This window comes from Trachypithecus francoisi, unplaced genomic scaffold (assembly GCF_009764315.1).
Source record: "Trachypithecus francoisi isolate TF-2019V2 unplaced genomic scaffold, Tfra_2.0 Lachesis_group18, whole genome shotgun sequence".
NCBI lineage: Eukaryota > Metazoa > Chordata > Mammalia > Primates > Cercopithecidae > Trachypithecus > Trachypithecus francoisi.
The window spans coordinates 67,879,600-67,901,842 of NW_022681463.1; the positions used below are offsets into that span (position 1 = coordinate 67,879,600).

Sequence of the window (22,243 nt, forward strand, 5' to 3'; positions counted from 1 at the left end):
TTTCATCACATCAGGAGATGTACTTTTAGTAATACTAAGACTGAGGCCGGGCGCGGTGGCTCAAGCCTGTAATCCCAGCACTTTGGGAGGCCGAGACGGGCGGATCACGAGGTCAGGAGATCAAGACCATCCTGGCTAACACAGTGAAACCCCGTCTCTACTAAAAAATACAAAAAAAACTAGCCGGGCGAGGTGGCAGGCGCCTGTAGTCCCAGCTACTCGGGAGGCTGAGGCAGGAGAATGGCGTAAACCCAGGAGGCGGAGCTTGCAGTGAGCTGAGATCTGGCCACTGCACTCCAGCCCGGGCGACAGAGCGAGACTCCGTCGTCTCAAAAAAAAAAAAAAAAAAAAAAAAAAGACTGAGCAATGGGTTCAGATGGTGACAGTCTAATCCACTATAAAGTTTCCCATTGACCTTAAACTTGTTTTACCATCCATTGATAAACATTGCCTGATTCTGTCATTTCACTAGAGGTGACAAAAAGGTAATTTTGAATGCCGTCATTTCTTTTGTATATTTTATTGGCTAAACTAGTTTTATAGAGAATACTGTCATTCACCCACCACAGCTTCAGGTGTTAGAATACTCTGAAGTACAGTTCATACCAGAGAGGCAGAATAAATGCTCAATTCTTTTCTTTTAATTATCATTTTAGAGAAAAATAAGATATCCTAGGAACTTTCATTGGTATCTAATGAGTTATTTCCCTTCCTCCATCTGCCTTTATATATGTGTGTGTGTTTATAAATATATATATATTTACATATGTACACAGACACACACACTCTTCCAGTGTCTGATTAACTAATGGATTGAATGTTTTCTATATGTCTTATTTAGTTCTACACATTTATATAATGCTCAGTTGACCATCTGTGGCCCCTTCTAGGTGATATCTCTTAACATCACTAAAATAGTTTGTGAGAGCTTCCTTGCTTTCTGGTATAACAAGATATGCCACCCAACTTGTACATTTGCTGACAAAGACCTGAAATTCCTACCAAGGATGTTGGTTATTTTTAGAGAGGAATGGTTCTTAGAGACTACAATCTGGATGCTAGGAGTGCTCATTGACACTGGATTGTTATTGCTTCTAGGCCTTTTTGGTAGACAGAATTAACACATTATTTTATTTATTTATTGAGACAGGGTCTTGCTGTGTTGCCTGTACTAGAATGTAGTGCTGTGATCACAGCTCACTATAGTCTCACCTAGGCTCAAGTGATCCTCCTGACTCAGCCTCCCAAATAGCTGGGACTACAAGTGCATGCCACCACACTTAGCTAATTATTTTTTTTTTTTTTTCGTAGAAACAGGGTCCCACTATGTTGCCCAGGCTGGTCTCAAACTCCTGGGCTCAAGCAGTCCTCCTGCCTCAGCCTCCCAAAGTGCTGGAATTATAGGCATGAACCACTATGCCTGGCCTAACTCATTATTTTTAGTCAGCAAATATTTCTAGATTAGAAACACCTTCTTGACTATATTGAAGAGGCCAAGTGTTTGTTGTATGGCATTTTACAAAAGTTTTCCAGGTATTTCCTGGCCTTGTTTACTTCCAGCAATAATCACAAAAGTCATTTTCCCCCTTACATAATGTAATCTTTGTTCTTAAATTGAAATATTCTTGCACAAGATCATTCTTCTAACCATTTTCTGTGTAATGATTACTGTAGCTCACTGCTAACTGAGACCATTGCTCTTACATTTTGGCTTTCATTGAATTTGAGAGAGACCTTTCATTATGCTGTCATTATTTGATGGGCATGCCTAGATAGTTGTATGCCTTCTCCACACTGACACAGTTCATTATAGTCCAGACTGTATGATCCAAATTACAGATCAACAGGGAAGATATGATTCAATTCTATGAAATAGTGATTCAGCATTCATCAGATTAACCTTTACTGGGGACCTGCCATGGTTAGCCATTGTGGGAAATGCAATAATTAGGCAGGATCCTTGCCATCAGGAAGCTTATCTATGAGTGGAGTAGACTAGGTGAGATAAATATTGATTCTTTACCAGACCTAAGGATATTAATGTTAGTGGAATTTGAAACTTAACATATGCTTATCTTTCAGAGCACTTCTTTATATAGCAAGCAATAACCTATCAAAAATCAATATACTAGAGGGTAGTCAGGTAGAAATGATCTATGTGAATTATAAATCCCTTAAAGAGTACTGAGGAGAATTGGGATTCCCTATATATCTCTGTATATCCTTATGTATTTCTAACTTTAAAAAGTTGTAATCTCAGAATGACAGATGTCAAACTGCTGGGATGAAATGACAAGTGTGCTGACCCAGAGGAGTCTTGATTTTTGAAAACATTGTTTTGGTTCTCAAGAATAAACTCTCAGTGCCTCACAGATGGTTTCAATAAGCTTCACGAAATGAAAGGAAAAAGAGAACTAATTATACCCAAAAGTTGGAATGGAAACTTTTTGTAGATGGTCTTAGTTTGGAAATTGAATTAAGAAATGAGAAAATGTTGGCCAGAGATGATGCATATTTTGTATAAGTCAGAGTTTGACTCTCATTAGAGTAGTATTAAGACATTTCTTCAGTTTGAGGTTCATTAAATTCATTATATGCATGCTTTGTGAAAAACATTATACTAGGCACTCTTTGGAGACTGGGGTAGGGGCAGGAGAAAGTAGCAATCAATGACATAGACACCAAATGGAGATGGGGATGGGGAGGAGAGGAGAAGGTAACAGGATAAGTAAAGCATAGCCCCAACAATTAAATTGATTGTCATGAAGTGAAGAAAATAGACCTATAGCAATTTACTGCAGTATAACATAATACAGAATGAAAAAAGTATTCAAGAGAAATTACAGACAAGCTGCTGTATGAGTGTGAAGGGCAGAGAGAATAATCCTGAATCGTAGTGATTAGGAAAGGCTTCAAGGAGGAGGTGGCATTTGAACCAAGCCTTGAAAGACGAGAAGCATCTCAGTCGTGGGAATGTAAGGAGAAGCCCATTTCAATTGAGGGAACGAGGGGCTCCAGGGAAGTAACGAATGTGATGGGAAATGAAACTGAAAAGTTAAGGTTAGGGCCAAATTACAAAAGTCCATACATATCTTACTAATCAATAAATCTGGATTTTAATTGTCCTTCCTTTAGATTCTTTTCTCTCTAGGCCAACAGCCTTTATTTTATACTCTCTTGAGTACTCTATCAATAAATGACAGCGCTTTTCTCCTTTACATTTCAGAACATATACCCCTCTTTACAACATCTTTAATAAAACCCCACCTGATAACTGTTCCTTGTGAGCCAGTAGCCTGAGTTTCAAGTTTTTCTATTAAGAGAAATTACTAGCACTATAAATTGGCATTCCTTATATTCTACAAAGAACCATGACTATCTGAATATATTAGCATTTAATGTTACTGCGAGTTATTCAGGAAATACTCAAATAATATTTGTGAATATCATTCAGCATAAACAGGACAAAAATGAATAAATACCACCCTGGTATCTTTGTTTGCTGTTTCTTCTACTAATATGTGTAAATTTGATATTGGAAAGTCATCTGTTTCCTCAATTGAATCTTTATTCTTGAATCTGTCTTTCATGAAAATTCTATAATCTTATAAAGAATAGTTCATTACTTATTATTCAACAAAATGTTGTTGCTAGTAGTTGATGAGTAATAAAATATCTTAAAGTTTTATAGTACCATAAAAGTACCATAAAAACTAGTATTCAGTTGAAATGGTCAATGATATCTCTTTAAAAATATGGTCAAATTTTATTTTATTTTTATTTTTATTTTTTGGAGACAGAGTGTCACTTAACTTTCCAGGGTCAAGCAATCCTCCCTCATCAGCTTCCTAAGTAGCTGGGACTACAGGTGTGTGCCACCATGCCCAGCTAATTTTTTTAGTTTTTGTAAAGTCAGGGTCTCAGCTAAATTTTTTATTTTTTAATTTTTTGTAAAGTCAACCATGTTGGCCAGGCTGGTCTCGAACTTCTGAGCTTAAGCAGTCCATCCACCTCAGCCTCCCAAAGTGCTGGGAGTATAGGAGTGAGCAGTCACGCCCCACCAGATTTTTTTTTGGGGGGGGGGCCCTATACTCTGCTCACTTCCCAGTGTATCACAACTATATCTTTCTTTGTTCTATTCTTCCTATATTTACCACACAATTGTCAACTGTATTATTTCAATACAGGGCTTGTTGTACTTGGGCTAAGCTTTATTCATTTTCTTAAAATCTTATCACACACTAGAATATATCTTAAATTTACTTAGAGATTGAATTTGACTTTGAGAGACTATTGTTGTATTAGAAATGGAACCAGTCTAGTATGCCAGTCCTGAATTGTTTCCCACAGTAGATGTTTTGTTTGTCTAGCATACTTTTTGCTGTGAGCCATGATTCCACTTAGGATTTAAGTGAGTTAATCAATCCACACCTATTGCATGCAAATCATATCTTTATATAGGTCTCCCCTATTTTTTTCCAGATAGGTGTATCCTACTGCCAAGGAGACATTTCTACTTAGATATCAGCCATCTCAAAACTAATGTGGTCAACCACAAACTCTTAATTTCTTTACTAACTTGTTCCTCTACTAGTTTATTCATCTTAATAAATAGCACCACCACCTACCCAGTGATTAAAGCCAAAAACATAGGAATCATTCTTGAATTCTCAGTTTCCAAATGTATTCCCTCACCCAAGTCCAGCTACATCATCAGCAAGTCCTGTTGACTATCCCTCCACACAGTATCCATCACCTGCCTAGTCCTCTGTTCTGCTCCTGCCACCCCAGGCCAAGCCCCTGTCCCCCTCCTGGGTTCTGCTCCCGTTCTTATATGTTTCCCGCTGTTTTACAGACATTCTCAACAAGAAGCCAGAGTGATCTTTTCAAATCATAAGTTAGCCTTGTCAATTTCTTTCTTTAAACTCTTCAAAGGCTTCCTGTTATACTTAAAACCACACTGCTTACCTTAGCTGACAAAGCTGTATCTGATCTGGCCCCTGCCCCTTCTCTCCACTCCTGCCTCATTTCACACCACTCACGGTTCTTCCCCTACAATCAAATCATGCAGGCCTTATTTCTCCTTCTCTGTTTCGCCAGGCCTGTTCTTGCCATGGAGCCTTTGCACAGTTACTTCCCTTTGCTTGGAACATTTTGCCCTTTACTTTCGTCTAAAGTGAAATAACTTAAGTAGTCACTCACACACACACACACACACACACACACACAATTAAGTAGTCACCTTTATAATGTGGCGTATTTCATTGTCATCAGTTTTCACAGCACTTCTCAATATATGAAATTATCTTTTCATTGTTTACATTCTGCCTCATCCCCCCTACCCCCAGCTGTCACCACGTTCATATTTGAGTGTGTCTGAGTGTTTCAGAATACACTCAAATTCCGGAATATGTCTGGAATAGTTCCAGGCACATAGTAGATCTTCAGAGGGTATTGAATGAACCGTGACAAGTGGTATGTGTATTTCCATTAACAGCAGTATTGAAATGGTTCTTTTGATGCCATTAATATTATTTTAATAGGATAACAAAATTCTCTATTTCTCTTTTGTTTACGCTTTAGATATGAAGCCCCACAGATTGCCTTACGTTGTGGGATTATGCTGAGAGAATGTATTCGACATGAACCGCTTGCCAAAATCCTCCTCTTTTCTAATCAATTCAGAGATTTCTTTAAGTATGTGGAGTTGTCAACATTTGATATTGCTTCAGATGCCTTTGCTACTTTTAAGGTAATTTTTTTTTTCCAAATCAGCCAGGTCAATTTATAGTCACTTGGCCTCTGAAGAGGCCATTTAATTTTAAAAAGCAAGAAATTTTATTTCCTAGCCCTCAGCGTAGCCAACCTTGTATGACGTGGATCATAAGAGGCATCTGTAAATAGAATGCAGTTCATGAGGCCAGTCTGTCCTATTGCAGGAAAACAGCTCAAACTATTTGTCACAAGCTCAAATGGACTGAATTCCAGTATATACAGTTACGTGGCAAGAGGAATATGTAGCGCTGTGTGTGTGGCATGCTGTCATTTATGTTAAAAACAGATTACGGGGCTTAAGCTTCCACTTAACGTATATATGCACTGAATACCTCTGCAAGGATGCATAGGAAACAGCAACAGTGATTAATTCTGGGGAAAGGAACTAGGTAGTGAAGGGAGATGGAGAATTACATCTTTGAATGTAAAAGACATCATGTTATTTTATGAATGTAATTTTTAAATGTCCACATGGTGAAACAAAACAGTAATAAATTATACTGTCATTTTTTCATAATCATCTATAGTTTGATCATGTATTATCTACTTTGTCACTATGTAGGAAATCGTAGGATGCAGTATATTCACATTGTTAGGTAACCAACTACCAGAACCTTTTTATTTTGAAAAATTCAAACTCTACCTCTATACTTATTAAATAATAACTCCCCATTTCCTCCTCCCTCCAGCCCCTGACAACCATTTTACTTTTGGTTTCTGTATTTTATCATCAAAAAAAATATTCAGAGGATATATCAGAAAAGAGTGCAGCTAATTTGCAGACAAACATACCAAAACTTATTCATTTAATGAGTGATGTTACATTCATGGTTTCTATTTTAGAAAATCAGTTACTTAGGCTTATCATCCTGCTATTATTTAACATATATTGAAGTTGGTATCAATGTGTATTACATGCTCATTTTTCAGTAATGGCAAACTTTTATCTTTCAAGGACAGATAAAAGTTTTGGAAACAAAAGCCTATTTGACATTCCTGTTCGTGTATAAAGTGAGTGATCAAGTTAGCTAGAATTATTTTGGGGGGATAATAATTATAATAAAAATAATTTTAAGATATAAATAGAAATAAAATAGATATGATTTTCTTCAGTGTCTACCAAATCAGCTCTGAAGCCATTTTAGAAGAGGAGTTCAGAAAATGTTATAAACTGACAATGTAACAGCATCATTGAAAAAAACAGGTTTTCAGGTAGAAAAAGTAGATAAGACTCATTTAAATGTATATATATGTATTCAGATTCATTTCTTTAAAAGCATTTTAGCAATTTAATTGTTCTATCTACATAACTCCAAATTAATTTATACTTTTTTCAGGATATACATATGTAACTTTTTTTTACAAGTTTTCTTAATTGTAATCCATGTATTAATTTTTATTTTTTATATATTATCTTAAATATGTATTTCAATAATATTGATATAGTCCATATACTAATATTAATACATACTCCAATCTTATTACTTTATGAACAGTGATTGAAAGTTGCCTGTGACTTAGATGATAAATAGTTCTTTTAAATACTCTCCAGAGGTGGAAAAAGGGGAAAGCAGTGGTTTGCTGTGCTGTAAACTATCTATTGTCTGCAGACTAGGAAGTTACCCAGCCTGTTCTAAGAAGGTGCCATAAATCTGTTGAAAGGTATATTAGCTCACATGGTCACAGAAAGTGTGAGAGAGTGTCAGAGAGTGGTAAAGGGCGGGAGATGTCAGTGGGGCAGAAGGAAGCTGGGACTTAGGGAGAAGAATGCCTGGCAGAGGGTGAGGGACGGGGCATGGTCTCTGTGGAGGCGGAGCCTGCAGCTGGGCCATCAGATTTGTTGTGTTGGAGAAGACCAAAGAGTGGTGGGTGGTTAAGGGGGAGGCAAGTCCTGGCAGCTGCCTGGGACACGATCTGTAAAGGCAACCAGGCCATCTCTGGAAATACAGGGAGCAAAGGAAAATCTAATTGACAAGAACTCTGGAGGGAGAATACTGTTTGATAATGATGGGAATATTTGGAAGCCACTTGGGGTGGGCTGGGGGTGGATTCCAGGGCAGGCTTAAGCAGCAGCAGCTAGTTGTTAACAGCTGGCTAGGAGCAGGGTGAGCCCAGTTAACTGCAGCACTTTTTGAGACAAGGTCTCACTCCCTCACCTAGGCTGGAGTGCAGTGGTGCAATCTCAGCTCATTGCAGCCTCGACCTCCCAGGCTTCGGTGATCCTCCTACCTCAGCCTCCCAGGTAATTGGGACCACGGGTGCATACCACCATGCCCAGCTAATTTTTGCATTTTTAGTAGAGATGGGGTTTTGCCCTGTTGGCCAGGCTGGTCTTGAACTCCTGATCTCAAGCCATGTGCCCACCTTGGCCCCTGCAAAGTGCCAGGATTATAGGTGTGAGCCACTGCACCAGGCCACTGTGGCACTTTTGTTGTCATAAGCAGGAGGGTGTGCGTTTTCGGACCAGCACTGAATTGCCTGAGACAACAAAGGAAAGGAACCGCAATGCCATCATTTCCCCAATGCCTCAGGCAAACCTGCAACAAACAAAAGCCCTCTAGCTTCCGGGTTTGAAGGGAAGGAGTTTGCAGCCTGCTCCCGTGTCCACAGGCCTCCATTCAGCTTGCCAGCCTCCTATAGTCTCCCTGAGGAAAGCAGGGAAGAGAGGAGGAGCCCACAGGGGAGGTCTGGGTAGACAGAAAAGGGCCAGGGAAAGAAAGAGAAGGGAAGAAGGGGAATTAATGAGAGGCAGAGTATAAACAGTGGGAAGCTTGGAGTAAGGAAACCGAAATTTCGGGAGAACAGCCAAGTGAGGGAAGGAAGGAAGGAAAAGAAGGAGGAAGAGCTTGGGAACAGATTCCTGGAAGTGACTGCTGGGTGGAGGAAGGGGCGGTGAGGGCAGCATGACTCCGGGCTCAGGAGTGTTGGAAATCCCAGGAGTGGCTGTGTCTTACCTAGGAAGACAAAAATTGTACAGCAGCTAGAGATGAACCCCCCAAAAGGTGGATCTAGAGCTAGTGGTGAGATAGGCCTCGGTTGCATCCAACGTGAAGAATGACATTAGATACAAAGGATGATTCCATTTCTTTCCACCAAAATGTCTGTGTTTAAACTACTAAGGAGGTGTTTGCTAATAATAGACACTACAGTCCCATTTTTTTTCCCTTTCCTATCAGATGGCTCTTCGCTGTCATGGAAACAAGTAAATTCATTTTTGAAAAAAACACAAGTAAGCCTTCATATACTTACAAACATTGAACAAACGCCAATAGAGGGGGAAAGCAAATACTTAATATGTATTTCTGAAAATTTCCCCAAAGGTTTTTAAACATTTGATAGAAAAAAAATGTACTTGGTAGTAATTTTTTGCTGTCATATATTCAGCCCAATTTAATTTTCAGCAACAATATTGAATCAAAAATAATGATGTTTTGATTTGTATTTAAGCCAATTTTCCATTGAATTTAAGTCAATCCTTTAAAATCTAAATAATCATAAAAAGTTTTCTAGTGTGCTGCCAGTATTGGAAACACCAATTTTCTATATTTTACCAAATGCTTATGGTTAATATAATGTAACAAATAAATCACTTTTTTTTTTTTTTAAGTAGCTGGTTTCAAAGGGTTTTGTTTGGTTGGTTGATTTACTTGATTTTGACATTGGCTTTGGGTTTTTATAATCTCCTACTCTAATCTTTTTGGTTTTAAGCTCTTAAAGGGACTGTTGCTCAGTTTAGTTATTAATATTGTAACATTGTTAGTTTATGATTTTGGCATAGATTTTTCTACCAAAAGTCCTTTCCCAAAAAAGGATTCCTTACAACCATAATCTCTTTCATCCCTCCCTCTAAAAATTCCCATAATAGAAGTGGTTTGAATTCCGTCTTTCTCTGCCACCTGATAAGCTGGATGTCCTTGAGCAATTTAGTTAACCTTTGAGTTTTATTTTCCACATCTGAAATGAAGAAAATCATCCCTTTTTCATGGACTTGTGAAGATCAGAAACTGCATTTGCAAAGTGCTCGGTTCACTCCCCAGCACAGTCAGCCCTCTAAACAACAGCTGTCACTGGCTCCTCAGCCTTTTATGTCCCTGCAATTGTCTCTCTCACTCCACCCCGAGTTTCTCCCAAGCAGTATTCATTAAAAATATCGATATCAGATTTTCAGCATAATAGTTATACTATGCAAAACGTAGGCCTCTCAAAACAGAATTGTTAGGAGGTAGGATGAAAGAGTACACTATTTGATATAAGGCTTTTAAATTCTAAATTCTTTAGAGTTTGAACTTTATTTTCCTTCACAATTTTCTGTCTTTTCCTTCTTGGGTAGGATCCTAGCTGTTTTTATTTTATTTTTTCACTCAGTTATGTGATCTATAATGCAGCAATTATATTTATCTCTGTATTGTGTGTACTTAAACTTGTGTGTATGTATATGTGGTTTGTACATACATTTATTGTGTACAAAAATTGGAAGGTATATCTATGTATCAATCCTATCACACACTGGAGTGGAAATGTGGGTGTGAGAGAGGGAATGTGCACATTGTTTATTGACTGTATCCATTTTATATATATATATATATATACTGGAGGAATTCTATCCCACCCTATTATGGTTTCCTAATACTGAATTTTTAAGCTGTTTCAAGGTTTTTTTTGCCCTTGGAATTTGAAAATGTTGGTTTTAACCTAACTCCCTCCTGATCCCTTTTTCTTTGGGGTAACACTCATGTATGACACAACCTTTCTAGGCAGCACTGATCTGCAGCCTGCTCTTTTTGTTGCCACTGGAGCTGTGTGCACTGGGCCTGTAGTGTGGGGAACCCAGGCCTCACTTTCAAGGCTGATGATAGTTGAAGCAGGTGGAGAACTCCCACGGGTGCAGCAATCCACAGTGTCTGCTGCAGCCCATAGAGGGGGCTCCCTCTAGCCTGGTTCAGCTCAGAAGATTCCTATTACTGCTCATGGGGTTTCTATGATGTTAGGGGAGGGTGCTTGAAAACACGACACCAATATTATCCTTTACAAAAAAGAGTAGGGACCTCAAAGGATCCTGTGGAACTACCTTACTCTTTGAAGGGTCCCCTGATGTAGGAACTAGCTTGAATCAAGACCTTTGACAGGGCGGGAGTGGAACCCCTGTAAATTGTTTTCCATTTTAGAACTTCAGTTTCAGAACAGTAATGAGTGCTCTGCTCCACTGAGAGGGGGAAAAGAACCACGTTTCCAACTGATAGGGCCAGTGGTTGATCAAGTTGTGTGATAGCAGTAGGGAATTAAGAGTCACACTTATTATTTTTGAACTTGAAAATTATAGTATGCAATGCTTTAAATATTTTACTTTTTAAAAAAATTAAAGTAGAAATAAGTGGGTTTTATTATGGTTGTTATCTACCTTTTCTTTGTGAGGTTATGTTGTGTACCTTCTATATGCTTTTAGGACATTTTAATTAAATATGTATTAAAGTAAAAGAATTTGTTTTGGAAAACTTTTAAATTCTTGTTATGTTTTTAATTAAATTTTTCATGGCACCTAGACAGGGTATTTAGCCTCTAAGCATATAAAAGGGATTAAGTGAGGCTTGTTTTCCTACAACATTAAGGTGAATTAGGGATATAATTTAGGTATGAGTTGAAGACAGTCAAATGTTTCTTCATGCTTTCGTTCAGTTTTCTGCAAGTTTATATTTGCCATAAGATACGGCTACTCATCTTCAATTTTGAAAGGATGCATTGTGCTACTTAGTAACTTGCACACCACCTCACATCCCATTAATCCAAGAGCGGGAACAATACTGGTTTGACACTGCTAAATGTCAGTCCTATGCTTCCAGTATCCGAAGCGCCTTCATTTTAAAAGTTGTTAAGACACTTTGGGAGGCCGAGGTGGGCGGATCACGAAGTCAGGAGATCGAGACCATCCTGGCTAAAATGGTGAAACCCTGTCCCTGCTAAAAATACAAAAACAAAAATTAGCCGGGCGTGGTGGCGGGCGCCTGTAGTCCCAGCTACTTGGGAGGCTGAGGCAGGAGAATGACGTGAACCCGGAGACAGAGCTTGCAGTGAGCCGAGATCGCACCACTGCACTCCAGCCTGGGCAACAGAGCGACACTGCAACTCCAGCCTGGGCAACAGAGCGAGACTCCATCTCAAAAAAAAAAAAAGTTGTCAACTCATCTCAAGTTCCATTTGTTTCACCAGTTAAATTATTTCTATCATACATCTAACAATATGAATTGGAAACACTAGGTTTAATACTAGGGTTTTTCTTTTCTAACATGAAACAAACTTGTATTTCACATCTTAGGCTAAGCTAGGAATGGAAATAATTTTGTGGTGTAAATGAAAATGTTCTTCTGCAACTTTTATATGTTATTAAACCTTAGAAAAGAGACATTTGTAATATTAATAGCTATAACAATTTTGTTTCACTTGGTTTTTCTTTTTCTAGGATTTACTAACCAGACATAAAGTGTTGGTAGCAGACTTCTTAGAACAAAATTATGACACTGTAAGTAGAAATCATTTTTAAAGACTTTCCCGCTTTCTCTCTCCCTCTCTCTTAGATCTATGAGCAATTGCCCTTATGTATTATCCACAAGAGAAATCAATCATATTCAGCCATACTCCTGATTTGTCTACCTGGAAACCAGGTGATCAGGAAACTTTATGGAAAATTGAGATGGTGGGAGGTCAGGGCTTTCACCTTTTTCACATCTCTTCCTGTTGTGTTCTGAAGCTCCAAGAAATGACTAGCACCTGCTTGCTTAGATGTTGCTCTTAGGAGGCAGTGAGTAACTCCAAAAGGAAGAGAACCCCACCCTCACTAAAATAAATCATTTTACTTTGTTGATAATTAGTCTTACTTAGTAGTAAAAATACCAAAAATATTTTTTACCTTGTAACTCCCTTCCCTGACAGTGAATCCAACTCATTCTTTTGAGATTTGGTTGAAATATGACTGTTTAGAAAGCTTTCCCTAATCTCACCCCTCCCAAAACATGTATCTCTTTCTCTCTCTCTCTCTTGCTCTCTCTCTCTCTCGCTCTTCTCTTCTCTCTCCTCCCCTTCCTGTCCCCTTCTCTCTTTCTCTCTCTGGCTCCCTCTTATTTTTCACCTTGTATTAGTATGGTGTGTCTGTATCTTTCTGGCTGGCCCTTGCACCCTCTAAGAGGCAAGAATCTTATCTGCAGGACACAGGGTTAAGAGCACAGTATGAACTTTAGAGTCTGCATGCTTGCTTGGCTTTAAGACCTGCCTCCTTACTAACTGTGTGGCCCTGGGCAGGTTACTACACTCACTGCAAAATGAAGATAGTAATAATACTTGCATCATACAGTTGTTGAGGGAATTTGACAAGATTTAAAGTTTTTAGCACAGGACCAGAGTAAGCACTCAGTATTGGTTTTTAATCATTGTTACTAATTTCCTAATACCTAATGCAGTGTCAGACATTTGGTGGTGACAGATCCATCCAAGAGCAACTATGCTTTTACTAAATGTATAAGCAATAGAAGCAGCGTGATTAAAGTATAATATAGCACAAACATGTAAAGGAAAACTTTACATGTTTTGTTCTAGTGTTGGTTCAGATGCTCTAGCTCAGTGCTGTCCAGTAGAAATATAATGCAAGTGAGAAATGAGAGCCACTGTGTAACTTAAAATTTTCTAGTTAGCCACACAAAAAGGTAAAAAGAAACAGGTGAAATTTATTTTAATAATCTATTTAACCCAACATATCAAAAATGTTATTCCAATGTACAATCAATATGGAAAATGATCATCGCTTCTCGGTCTTTTGGCTAAGATGAAGTGAAAAATGATCGAGCTATTTTACATTCTTTTTTCATGCTGAGTCTTTGAGATCTGGTGTGTATTTTACACTTAGAGCACATCTCAGTTTGGACTAGCCACATTTCAAGTGCTCAGTAGTCACATATGGCCCTATGTTGGACAGCATGCATCTAAACTAGGACTTAGGGAAGGGTGGAGTCTCTGATCCTCATCCTAGCAACAGCCAGAGTTATTTTTTACTGGGATTTTTGGCATTTTTACATGTGTTAGCTAATGTTACTACTCTATCCCCATCACCCAGTCTAGTGCCTGACACATAACGGCAGGAATGTAATCTGCTGTCTTAAAGAAGCACTTAACTATTTATATTACTGATGTCCAAACCAAGAAATTCTAAATGTTTATATATATGGTATGATGGGTGGATTTTTTTATCTTTGGCTGTTAAAAGCAAAAAACAATTTCATGTGTATATGATATTTATGGTAATAATAAGTAAATTAAGGTAAAGTAACTTTATTGATTGAAATCTTTGGTATTGAATTAAATTATATGTACTTACAAAAAGAAGTACATTTTTGATGATAACTATGACTTTATGCCTTCCTTACAGTATGCAGTATAGTTGGGCACATAAGAGGCATATGGACCAGTGGTAGCAAACAAATATTAGTAATAGTCCTCAAGGAGTCTCTGAATCATTTATATCCCAGACAAAAGTTGCAACATACTCCTGAATGTTGAGAAGGTGTGGCCTACTCTACCTATCAATAGTATATCTTCACACATTCAAATCACAAATATTTAACTACTTGTCTTTTAATTATAAGTAAAATAAATTTTATTTTTGCCTGTGTCCTTCAATTTAAGATTAGGAATTAGCAATATAATTATAAAATCAAAAGTGATTTTTATGTCCTCAGGTTTTAAAGGAAATAGCCATAGAATCAACTAGAGTATTTGTTTTAAGTGTAAAATGTGATGGCAGAATGATTTTTTAAATTGATACAAAATAATTATACATGTCTATGGGGTATATCGGATATGTTGATATATGCATACAATTTGTAATGATCACATCAGGGTAATCAGGATGCCCGTCACCTCAAATATTTATCGTTTCTTTGTGTTGGGAACTTTGCAAATCTTCTCTTCTAGCTATTTTGAAATATACAGTAGATTATTAACTATAGTCACCCTACTGTGCTGTTGAATGCTAGAACTTATTTCTTCTAACTGTATTTTTATACCTATTAACCAACCTCTCATCCCCACTCCCTCCTACCTTCCTCAGCCTCTGATAACCTCATTCTACTGCAAGGAGGATAATTTTTATTGCCAGAGGCATCCCAAAATGTAAAGACTGAAAGAGGCGGGTGGATCACGAGGTCAGGAGTTCAAGACCAACCTGGCCAAGATGGTGAAACCCCCTCTCTAATAAAAATACAAAAATTAGCCGGATGTGGTGCCGGGTGCCTGTAATCCCACCTACTTGGAAGGGTGAGGCAGAGAATTGCTTGAACCCAGGAGGTGGAGGTTGCAGTGAGCTGAGATCGTGTCACAGCACTCCAGCCTGAGAGACAGAGCGAGACTTGGTCTCAAAAAGAAAAATTGTCTGTTTTTGAATTTAGGAAATGAACTGTTAATATATAGTTTGGTTGTTTAGTAACTATATATGCTAAATGGAATGTTAAGGAAAGATTCATTAGATGTCACATTTATAAGAAATGAAATTTTTAAAAGGCTAAGATAATATGGAAAAATCTACAATATCAACTAATTACTATTTTTTCCTATAGAATGAATGAGGTAAATGTGTTGTGCAGTAACACTTTGCATTCAGGTATAATACATGACAACTTGAGAGACTAATAAATTCATTCTCTTTGACTCCTTATTTACCTAATTTTGTTTTTACATCCATATGTCACTTCTTGTGTAATTTAGTAATTTCACAGCTGCTGAGGCTCCTGCATTGGCCTGAATACGAGCTCTGAGAACTCATGCCCCTTCAAACCTTTCAGACTTTTTTAGCTGATATTTCTTTAGCCATACACCATGAAACTGGAGCACATGATGCATGACTCTAAAGTAACAAAGCTAGTGGACTGGGGAGTAGGGTCATACCATATACATGTATTTGCATTTTGTATTTACTCTTCAAATTTATCACAAGGCTTGTCTGATGCATTTAATGATCCACAAAATTCTCCTTGTGTTTCAGGATAGAATAAATAAGTCATTCATATTAAAGAGTATAATTACTGTGATTTTAATGTGAGCTACACCTTTGTGTTTTTACTTTTCACTTTATTCTCTATTGGTGATTGTCAGTGTGCACAGCTTGCCCTCATTACACAGCAGCACACATACTCCCCTCGCACTTGACTCTCTGAGGGCTGGGAGTTTGTCACCCTCTTCAGTTCCTGATCTCTTGCCCTCCGTCCTGGCTGCGCTCGTTCCTCCCACTTCAGTACTCTCTGAGCTGTGTGCCCACACCTGGTGGAAGTGAATGCTGAGCCTCCCCAGATGTCAGCACTCTGTGTTAGACTGAAGGGCTAGGCCATGTTTGGTGACCATGTTAGGAAACAGGACTTCATGCACCAGTGTCCCCAGCTTCCAGTGAGAGCGAAGTGCTCCAGAGAGAACAGTTGGGCCGTCATGCAACAAAGGTTGCCTCGTTCTTTATCTGTTTATGCAGTGAATTGAACAGTCTGATTCTTTATGGCTTGCCAAGTGAAGCCTTAAGTATATTTAATATTTTCCCAAATTGTGGACCCATAGCCACCAGCAAGGCTACTTACATAAAGATTTCTTTAAAATGGCATAAAATGAGTTCTCTTGCAACTTTTACTAGAAGTTTTGTTCAAAATGATTTATTGGAAGGACTCAAAATTACTCAGTTTTTATCTATTCAATTTCTAATTCACAGAACTAAAATAAAATAGGGAACGATATCTCTTATAATTCTTGACCTCCCCGCAGTGTCTTCACATGTAAAGAAGGATGGTAAAATGGCCAGAAGTTGGGAATTTGCTCCTGAAGAAGCAAGCAAGCCAGCCTAATACGGAGAATCCACTGCTGCTTTTACACTCTAATGTGTTTTTTCTTTTCATTAGATTTTTGAAGACTATGAGAAATTGCTTCAGTCTGAGAATTATGTTACTAAGAGACAGTCTTTAAAGGTAATATCAAATTTCTTTAAGTCAGTGTCCCCGTAAGTTGATATCTCATTAGCAAATGATGGATCTACTAGTATATGAGTAAACACAGAAAAATTAAAATATCTTTTTTTATAACTTGAGCAGTATTTACTATGTTTTATGTTATGACTGTATTTTATAGCAAAATAATGTAAGTGTCCTGTCTTGCTTTTGGAAGTAACAATGTAAGTGCCTGATAAGTAAAATTTAGAATATTTCTGCTGAGGCCAGGCATCTTGGCTTACACCTGTAATCCCAGCACTTTGGGAGGCCGAGGTGGGCGGATCATTTGAGGTCAGGAGTTTGAGACCAGCCTGGTCAACATGGCAAAACCTTATCTCTACTAAAAATACAAAAATTAGCTGGGCGTGGTAGTAGGTGCCTGTAATCTCAGCTACTTGGGAGGCTGAGGCAGGAGAATCGCTTGAACCTGGGAGGTGGAGGTTGCAGTGAGCCAAGATCGCGCCATTGTACTCCAGCCTGGGCAACAAGAGTGGAACTCCATCTCAAAAAAAAAAAAAAAAAAGACATGTAAAATGCAAAAAGTCAACCTTCCCTCTAAGTTTTAAGCACGGCAATTGATAAATTATTATTATTATTTTTTTTTTGAGACGGAGTCTCGCTCTGTCGCCCAGGCTGGAGTGCAGTGGCTGGATCTCAGCTCACTGCAAGCTCTACCTCCCGGGTTTATGCCATTCTCCTGCCTCAGCTTCCCGAGTAGCTGGGACTACAGGCACCCGCCAGCTCGCCCGGCTAGTTTTTTGTATTTTTTAGTAGAGACAGGGTTTCACCATGTTAGCCAGGATGGTCTCGATCTCCTGACCTAGTGATCCGCCCGTCTCGGCCTCCTCAAGTGCTGGGATTAAAGGCTTGAGCCACCGCGCCCGGCCAATAAATTCTTAATATCTGTATTTTTGAGTATAAAATAATTTTTTACTATCAAATTATGTTTATATAGTTGAAATGTTATGGGGCTTCGGTTTTATGGGAAGCATTTGTCTCCCAGATTTGTAACATATTTTCCTAAAGAATTTTTTATACCATATTTCATGGCCAGGTCCCATTCCCTGAGCATTCACGTCAGTCAGTTTTCCTGTAGGTTGCTTAAAAGACTTCCACTACTTAACATGACATGTTCACATTATATTTACAGAAGAGATTCTGAAATATGAAACATGGTCATTCCCTAAGAATTAGAAGAGAAATTTTGTAAAAAATCAACTCTAACAAACAGATATGTCAGAAGACTACATGATCACATATACGAAATTTTGCTTTTCTAAAATACTGCCAGGATTACACTGAAACAGAATCTGGCAAGAGATTAAAAGACGATGCAGCTAGCTGGAAACAAAAATAAAATCAATTCTCAATTACCCGTAAATAGCATAGTTTGATGAATTATTGGAGAAGGAGGTGTGAGGGAGGTAATAAGACATTCCATTTAGTCAACAAATATTTATGTGCTCATTCTGCAGACATATCATGACAGCCAAGAACAGCTCTGGCCCTCACATTCTGTTGGTGGAAAGCAGACAATAGACAAATAAACAAATAAATCCATAGTTTTCAGATGGTTTTAAGTACTAAAAAGAAAAGTAGGGAAAGGAGGCAGAAAGCGGCGACTTGGGAGATAGGGGGTGTGTGTACCAGAGCAGCTAGATGATCAGTGAAGTCTCTGATATTTATCTTTAAACAGAGGGTGAAAGTTATGAAAAATTAAGATGCCTTTGATAAGGGTGTTTGTGTGGGTATGTGTGTGTGTGTGTGAAACCCAGTTATATCTGCTACTTGAGGATATGTACCTATTAACTGGCTGTGGAAATGACAGTGAACCCAACAGAGTAAGACCACATCCATTTATGAGTGGCCCTCTCTCCCTCAGTGGAACGGTGCCTGGAAGCAGCCATGTGGCCAAGGGGAGGTGGGAGAGCCCCTGAGGGGAGGGAGATGTGGACTAGAGTTGTATCTCTGCCCTTCAGATCCCACTCAGAATCCCACAAAAAGAATGTTTCCAGCAGTTGATAAAACTGACTGTTTTTAGCGCAGCAACTCATATGGTGGTCCAGCTTGCTAAACATCACACTTGTATTATTATTTTTTCCTATTTTTTTCTAGGTTTGGGATATAGTGTCACATACTTGTGTTATTTTTACATGTCAAGATGATGGCATTCATAGAAAAATGCATTTGCTTCTAAATTTGGAGTATAATTTTAAACTAACACAATAAAGTCAATCTGTTTTGTGTGACATTTTTTGTCAGTTTACTTTGCCCACCATCCTGCATCAGCCATGACCTGGTTTCCTTTGTATTTGCGTCCTCACTGCGTGTTCCTGGGGAGGCCATTTCTCAGCCAGCCATCCGGCACTTTTTATTGAGTTTCCCCTTTGTGTAGAAACTCATACCAGGAGACCCATCTAGAAAAAAAGCCCACAGATATGCTGCTGTCTGTGCTGGAGCCAGTAATGATGAGACCAAACTGTGTGTGGAACTGACCTTTGGGCAGAGAGTGACTTCAGTGCTGTGTTCTCCCATGTCCAGAAAGCTTGCTAAGCACAGATGAAGATAAGGATGTATTCTGTTTATACAGCTGCATACATAAAGAATTCGTTATTTGTAGGGCTCCAGAAGGATAGCCAAAATGAGGTACGCTTGTCCGTGGTACAATAAGTAGTGGCCCTCGAAAGAAGATGGCAATTGGAGTAGTAAACAGAGGTGATGGTGCTCTGAAGGGCCAGCATATAGGAAGTTGCTCATAAATTCTTCAAATCCTTCCTTTTTTTCAGTGGGGGTCTGTCAGATGCTGGATCAAAATTGAGAGATTTGTATGAACTAAGGTGATTGAACCAAAGTAGGAGGAAGAAAGCCATTTGTATTTCCTACTTATTTACAGATGCCTCAGCCTACTCACGAGGCATCTTTCCTGTTTTTCATTAATTCACGCAGACATACCATTTGGCTGTTATTCCTGCCTTAAATCTTTACAGTTAGGCGTCTCATGGATATCTGATTTATAGCATGGTAAAACCAAGCATTGATGGGACACTGAAAAAAATGCCTGACAAAATGCAGATAAATTACCTAAGAATGCAGAAAGTATTAAAATGGTTACTGGAGAGTTGGGTTTTTTTAATGTTAGATTATAGAAAGAGATGTTGCCAAAATTGTTTTGCATCACTCTTTTCAAGCAAGCAAAAAGGTAGACAACTGTGAAATAAGTTCATATATAAACATCGAGCTCATTAAATATTGTTTACTCTTTTTTTTTTTTTTTTTTTGCGCTAGAAAAATGTTCTGGAAGCTCCACTGATGCAATTTTGGTTTTTCCTTTTGGTAATTAGATCTGTGGTAGCAGTATATTCTATTTTGACACAACCGTGTTTATATATAAATGGATTCTGTAATACTTTTTACATAGATGTTTCATAATTGCAGGAAACAAGAGAGGTTAGATTATTATCTAGCAACTTTGTAAGTAATAAACTGTCTTAAGTACTAGGCTATTTTCTGATTCCAAAGTACTTGCTACCTGCTGCCTTTTGTTAATCATATTCTAAATTTTCCTGCACTGCCTTAGGGTGCTTAATTCCTGGTGTCAATAAAGAATAATTAACAGAGAAATTCCTTTTAATCATGTGGCAGAGCTTAGGAATTTTTTTCTTCTGCAGAGGCCTGGCATTTAATTACCAGCAAGAAAGATTATCATTCAAAAGAAGCTTGGTGGAAACGGGAATTTTTTGGGCTCTGGTCAATTTCATTAAAACACTTAAGTTTCTAAAAAACTTATTTCCACTTGCTGTATGGCTTAACTAAGTACTATGAGACATACAAAATAAGAACTTTAAAGAAGTAAAATATGTGTGTTTTCCATTTACTTGGTATAATATTGCTTTATAGTGCTTTGTATTATTCTGGAATGCTGCATTTTGTCATTGTTAATATTAAAATAGATTAACATTTAATGGCTAAAAGATTTAGTGTTGAATTAGCACAATTAATTGTTTCAGAAAAATTGTGAAATTCTATTAGCAGAGGATAGATTGGATAGAATTTATATGTAGGTATTCCCAGGTAATAAAAATTGAAGTGACCTAATCTGAACTTAACTAATAAATATAACTTCAACAAATGTTTATTATGTATATGTAAATTTTTAAAAATGAAATTTTCCTTTTGCTGAAGCCTTTTAACATGTGTGTATATGATACATATGTGTCTATTCAGTATTTGATTCTTTCTGTATAGATCTTTAGAAGATAAGTAAGCCTCTTGACAGGCTTACAACCCAGAAGTTTTTTAGTTTTTGTTTTTTTCTTTTTGGAGGGTCTGGAAGCCATACCTTTGAAATATAAGCATCTAGGAAGATAATACTGTCTCCCTGTCACGAGGAGAGTTTAACCTAGGTGCTGTTTTCCAAACTGCAACTATTTGCTTGTCAGAGAGATAAGAGAAGTTTTATTATTCAGATAAATAGCTAAAACAAATGGTCACCTCATTTGCTAGGTGCATTAGGGTGAACCATGAAAGAGTGCACAGAAATGGTAGTCAGGTCCTCCCCTAGTGGACAGGTTACCCTTCAGCTTGAGGATATATGTATGTAATGGATTGTAGCTGCTTGACTGTAATAAGGGACAGTTTTGTCTGTTTGCAGTCTCTTTCAGAGATTAGTTACTGTATTGTGCTCTGGATATGTGGGTAGGACTTTTATTTCCCCAACAATACCCATGCACATCACACAGTTAGGTTGTAAGGGGATTTGAAACACGCCCTTATGCAGCTTATTCTTTAAACAGGGTCACAAATAACTCTGCACTACAAGGCAAAGCAAATTCAACTGTAGAGAAGAGGAAAGGCTTTCTCGAAGACGATGTCTGAGCTAGTTCTGAGAGGATGGGCCAGGTTTGAACAGGCAGAGAAGAGGCGAAAGTGTTTCTCAAGATTTTGGAGCTGGGGAAGTAAAGCCACAGAGACAGGAGAGCGGGGAAGATGGAGGAAGGGAGCCGAGGAAAGGAAGCAAGAGAAATGATTCCACATCACAGAGGCTGGGAATGGCATCTTCAGGAGTTTACTTTTTTCCTAAATCTATGGGAATCTAGGAATTTGCTTGTTTATTCATTCACTTTCTAATCTAAGTGGAATTGGTAACAAATACTGATTTTTGGAAGATTTGACAAAATGTGCAGCATGGATTGGATTAGGTAAAGACTGAAGGAGAGACCATTTTGCATGCTGTGGCAGTAGGTCAGCTGAAAGGTAGTGAGGGTTTGAATGAGATTACTGGCTGTGAACGCTGAATGAAAGGTGTTCAAGAAACACTTAAAAACAGAAAATTGGTAGGTCTTGGATGGAGATTTGATGTGAGGAGCAAGGAAAAGAAAGGAGCTAAGGAAGACTTCAGCTCTCTTCCCAACCGGAGGAGGGTAGCTCCTGATGCCATTAACAAAGAGAAGAAAGGGAGTTGCTTT

General features: G+C 38.2%; 1 protein-coding gene across 6 annotated transcripts in view; it reads left to right on the forward strand.

The window, feature by feature from the left end:
* Positions 1-22,243, forward strand: part of CAB39L (calcium binding protein 39 like) — a 137,438-nt gene that overhangs the window by 90,057 nt on the left and 25,138 nt on the right. For all 6 annotated transcript variants that reach the window (XM_033176870.1, XM_033176875.1, XM_033176872.1 and 3 more), the window contains 3 exons: positions 5,584-5,752; positions 12,230-12,289; positions 16,692-16,757. In XM_033176870.1, the coding sequence (XP_033032761.1) occupies positions 5,584-5,752; positions 12,230-12,289; positions 16,692-16,757 (295 nt within the window). The remainder of the gene's footprint in view (positions 1-5,583; positions 5,753-12,229; positions 12,290-16,691; positions 16,758-22,243) is intronic.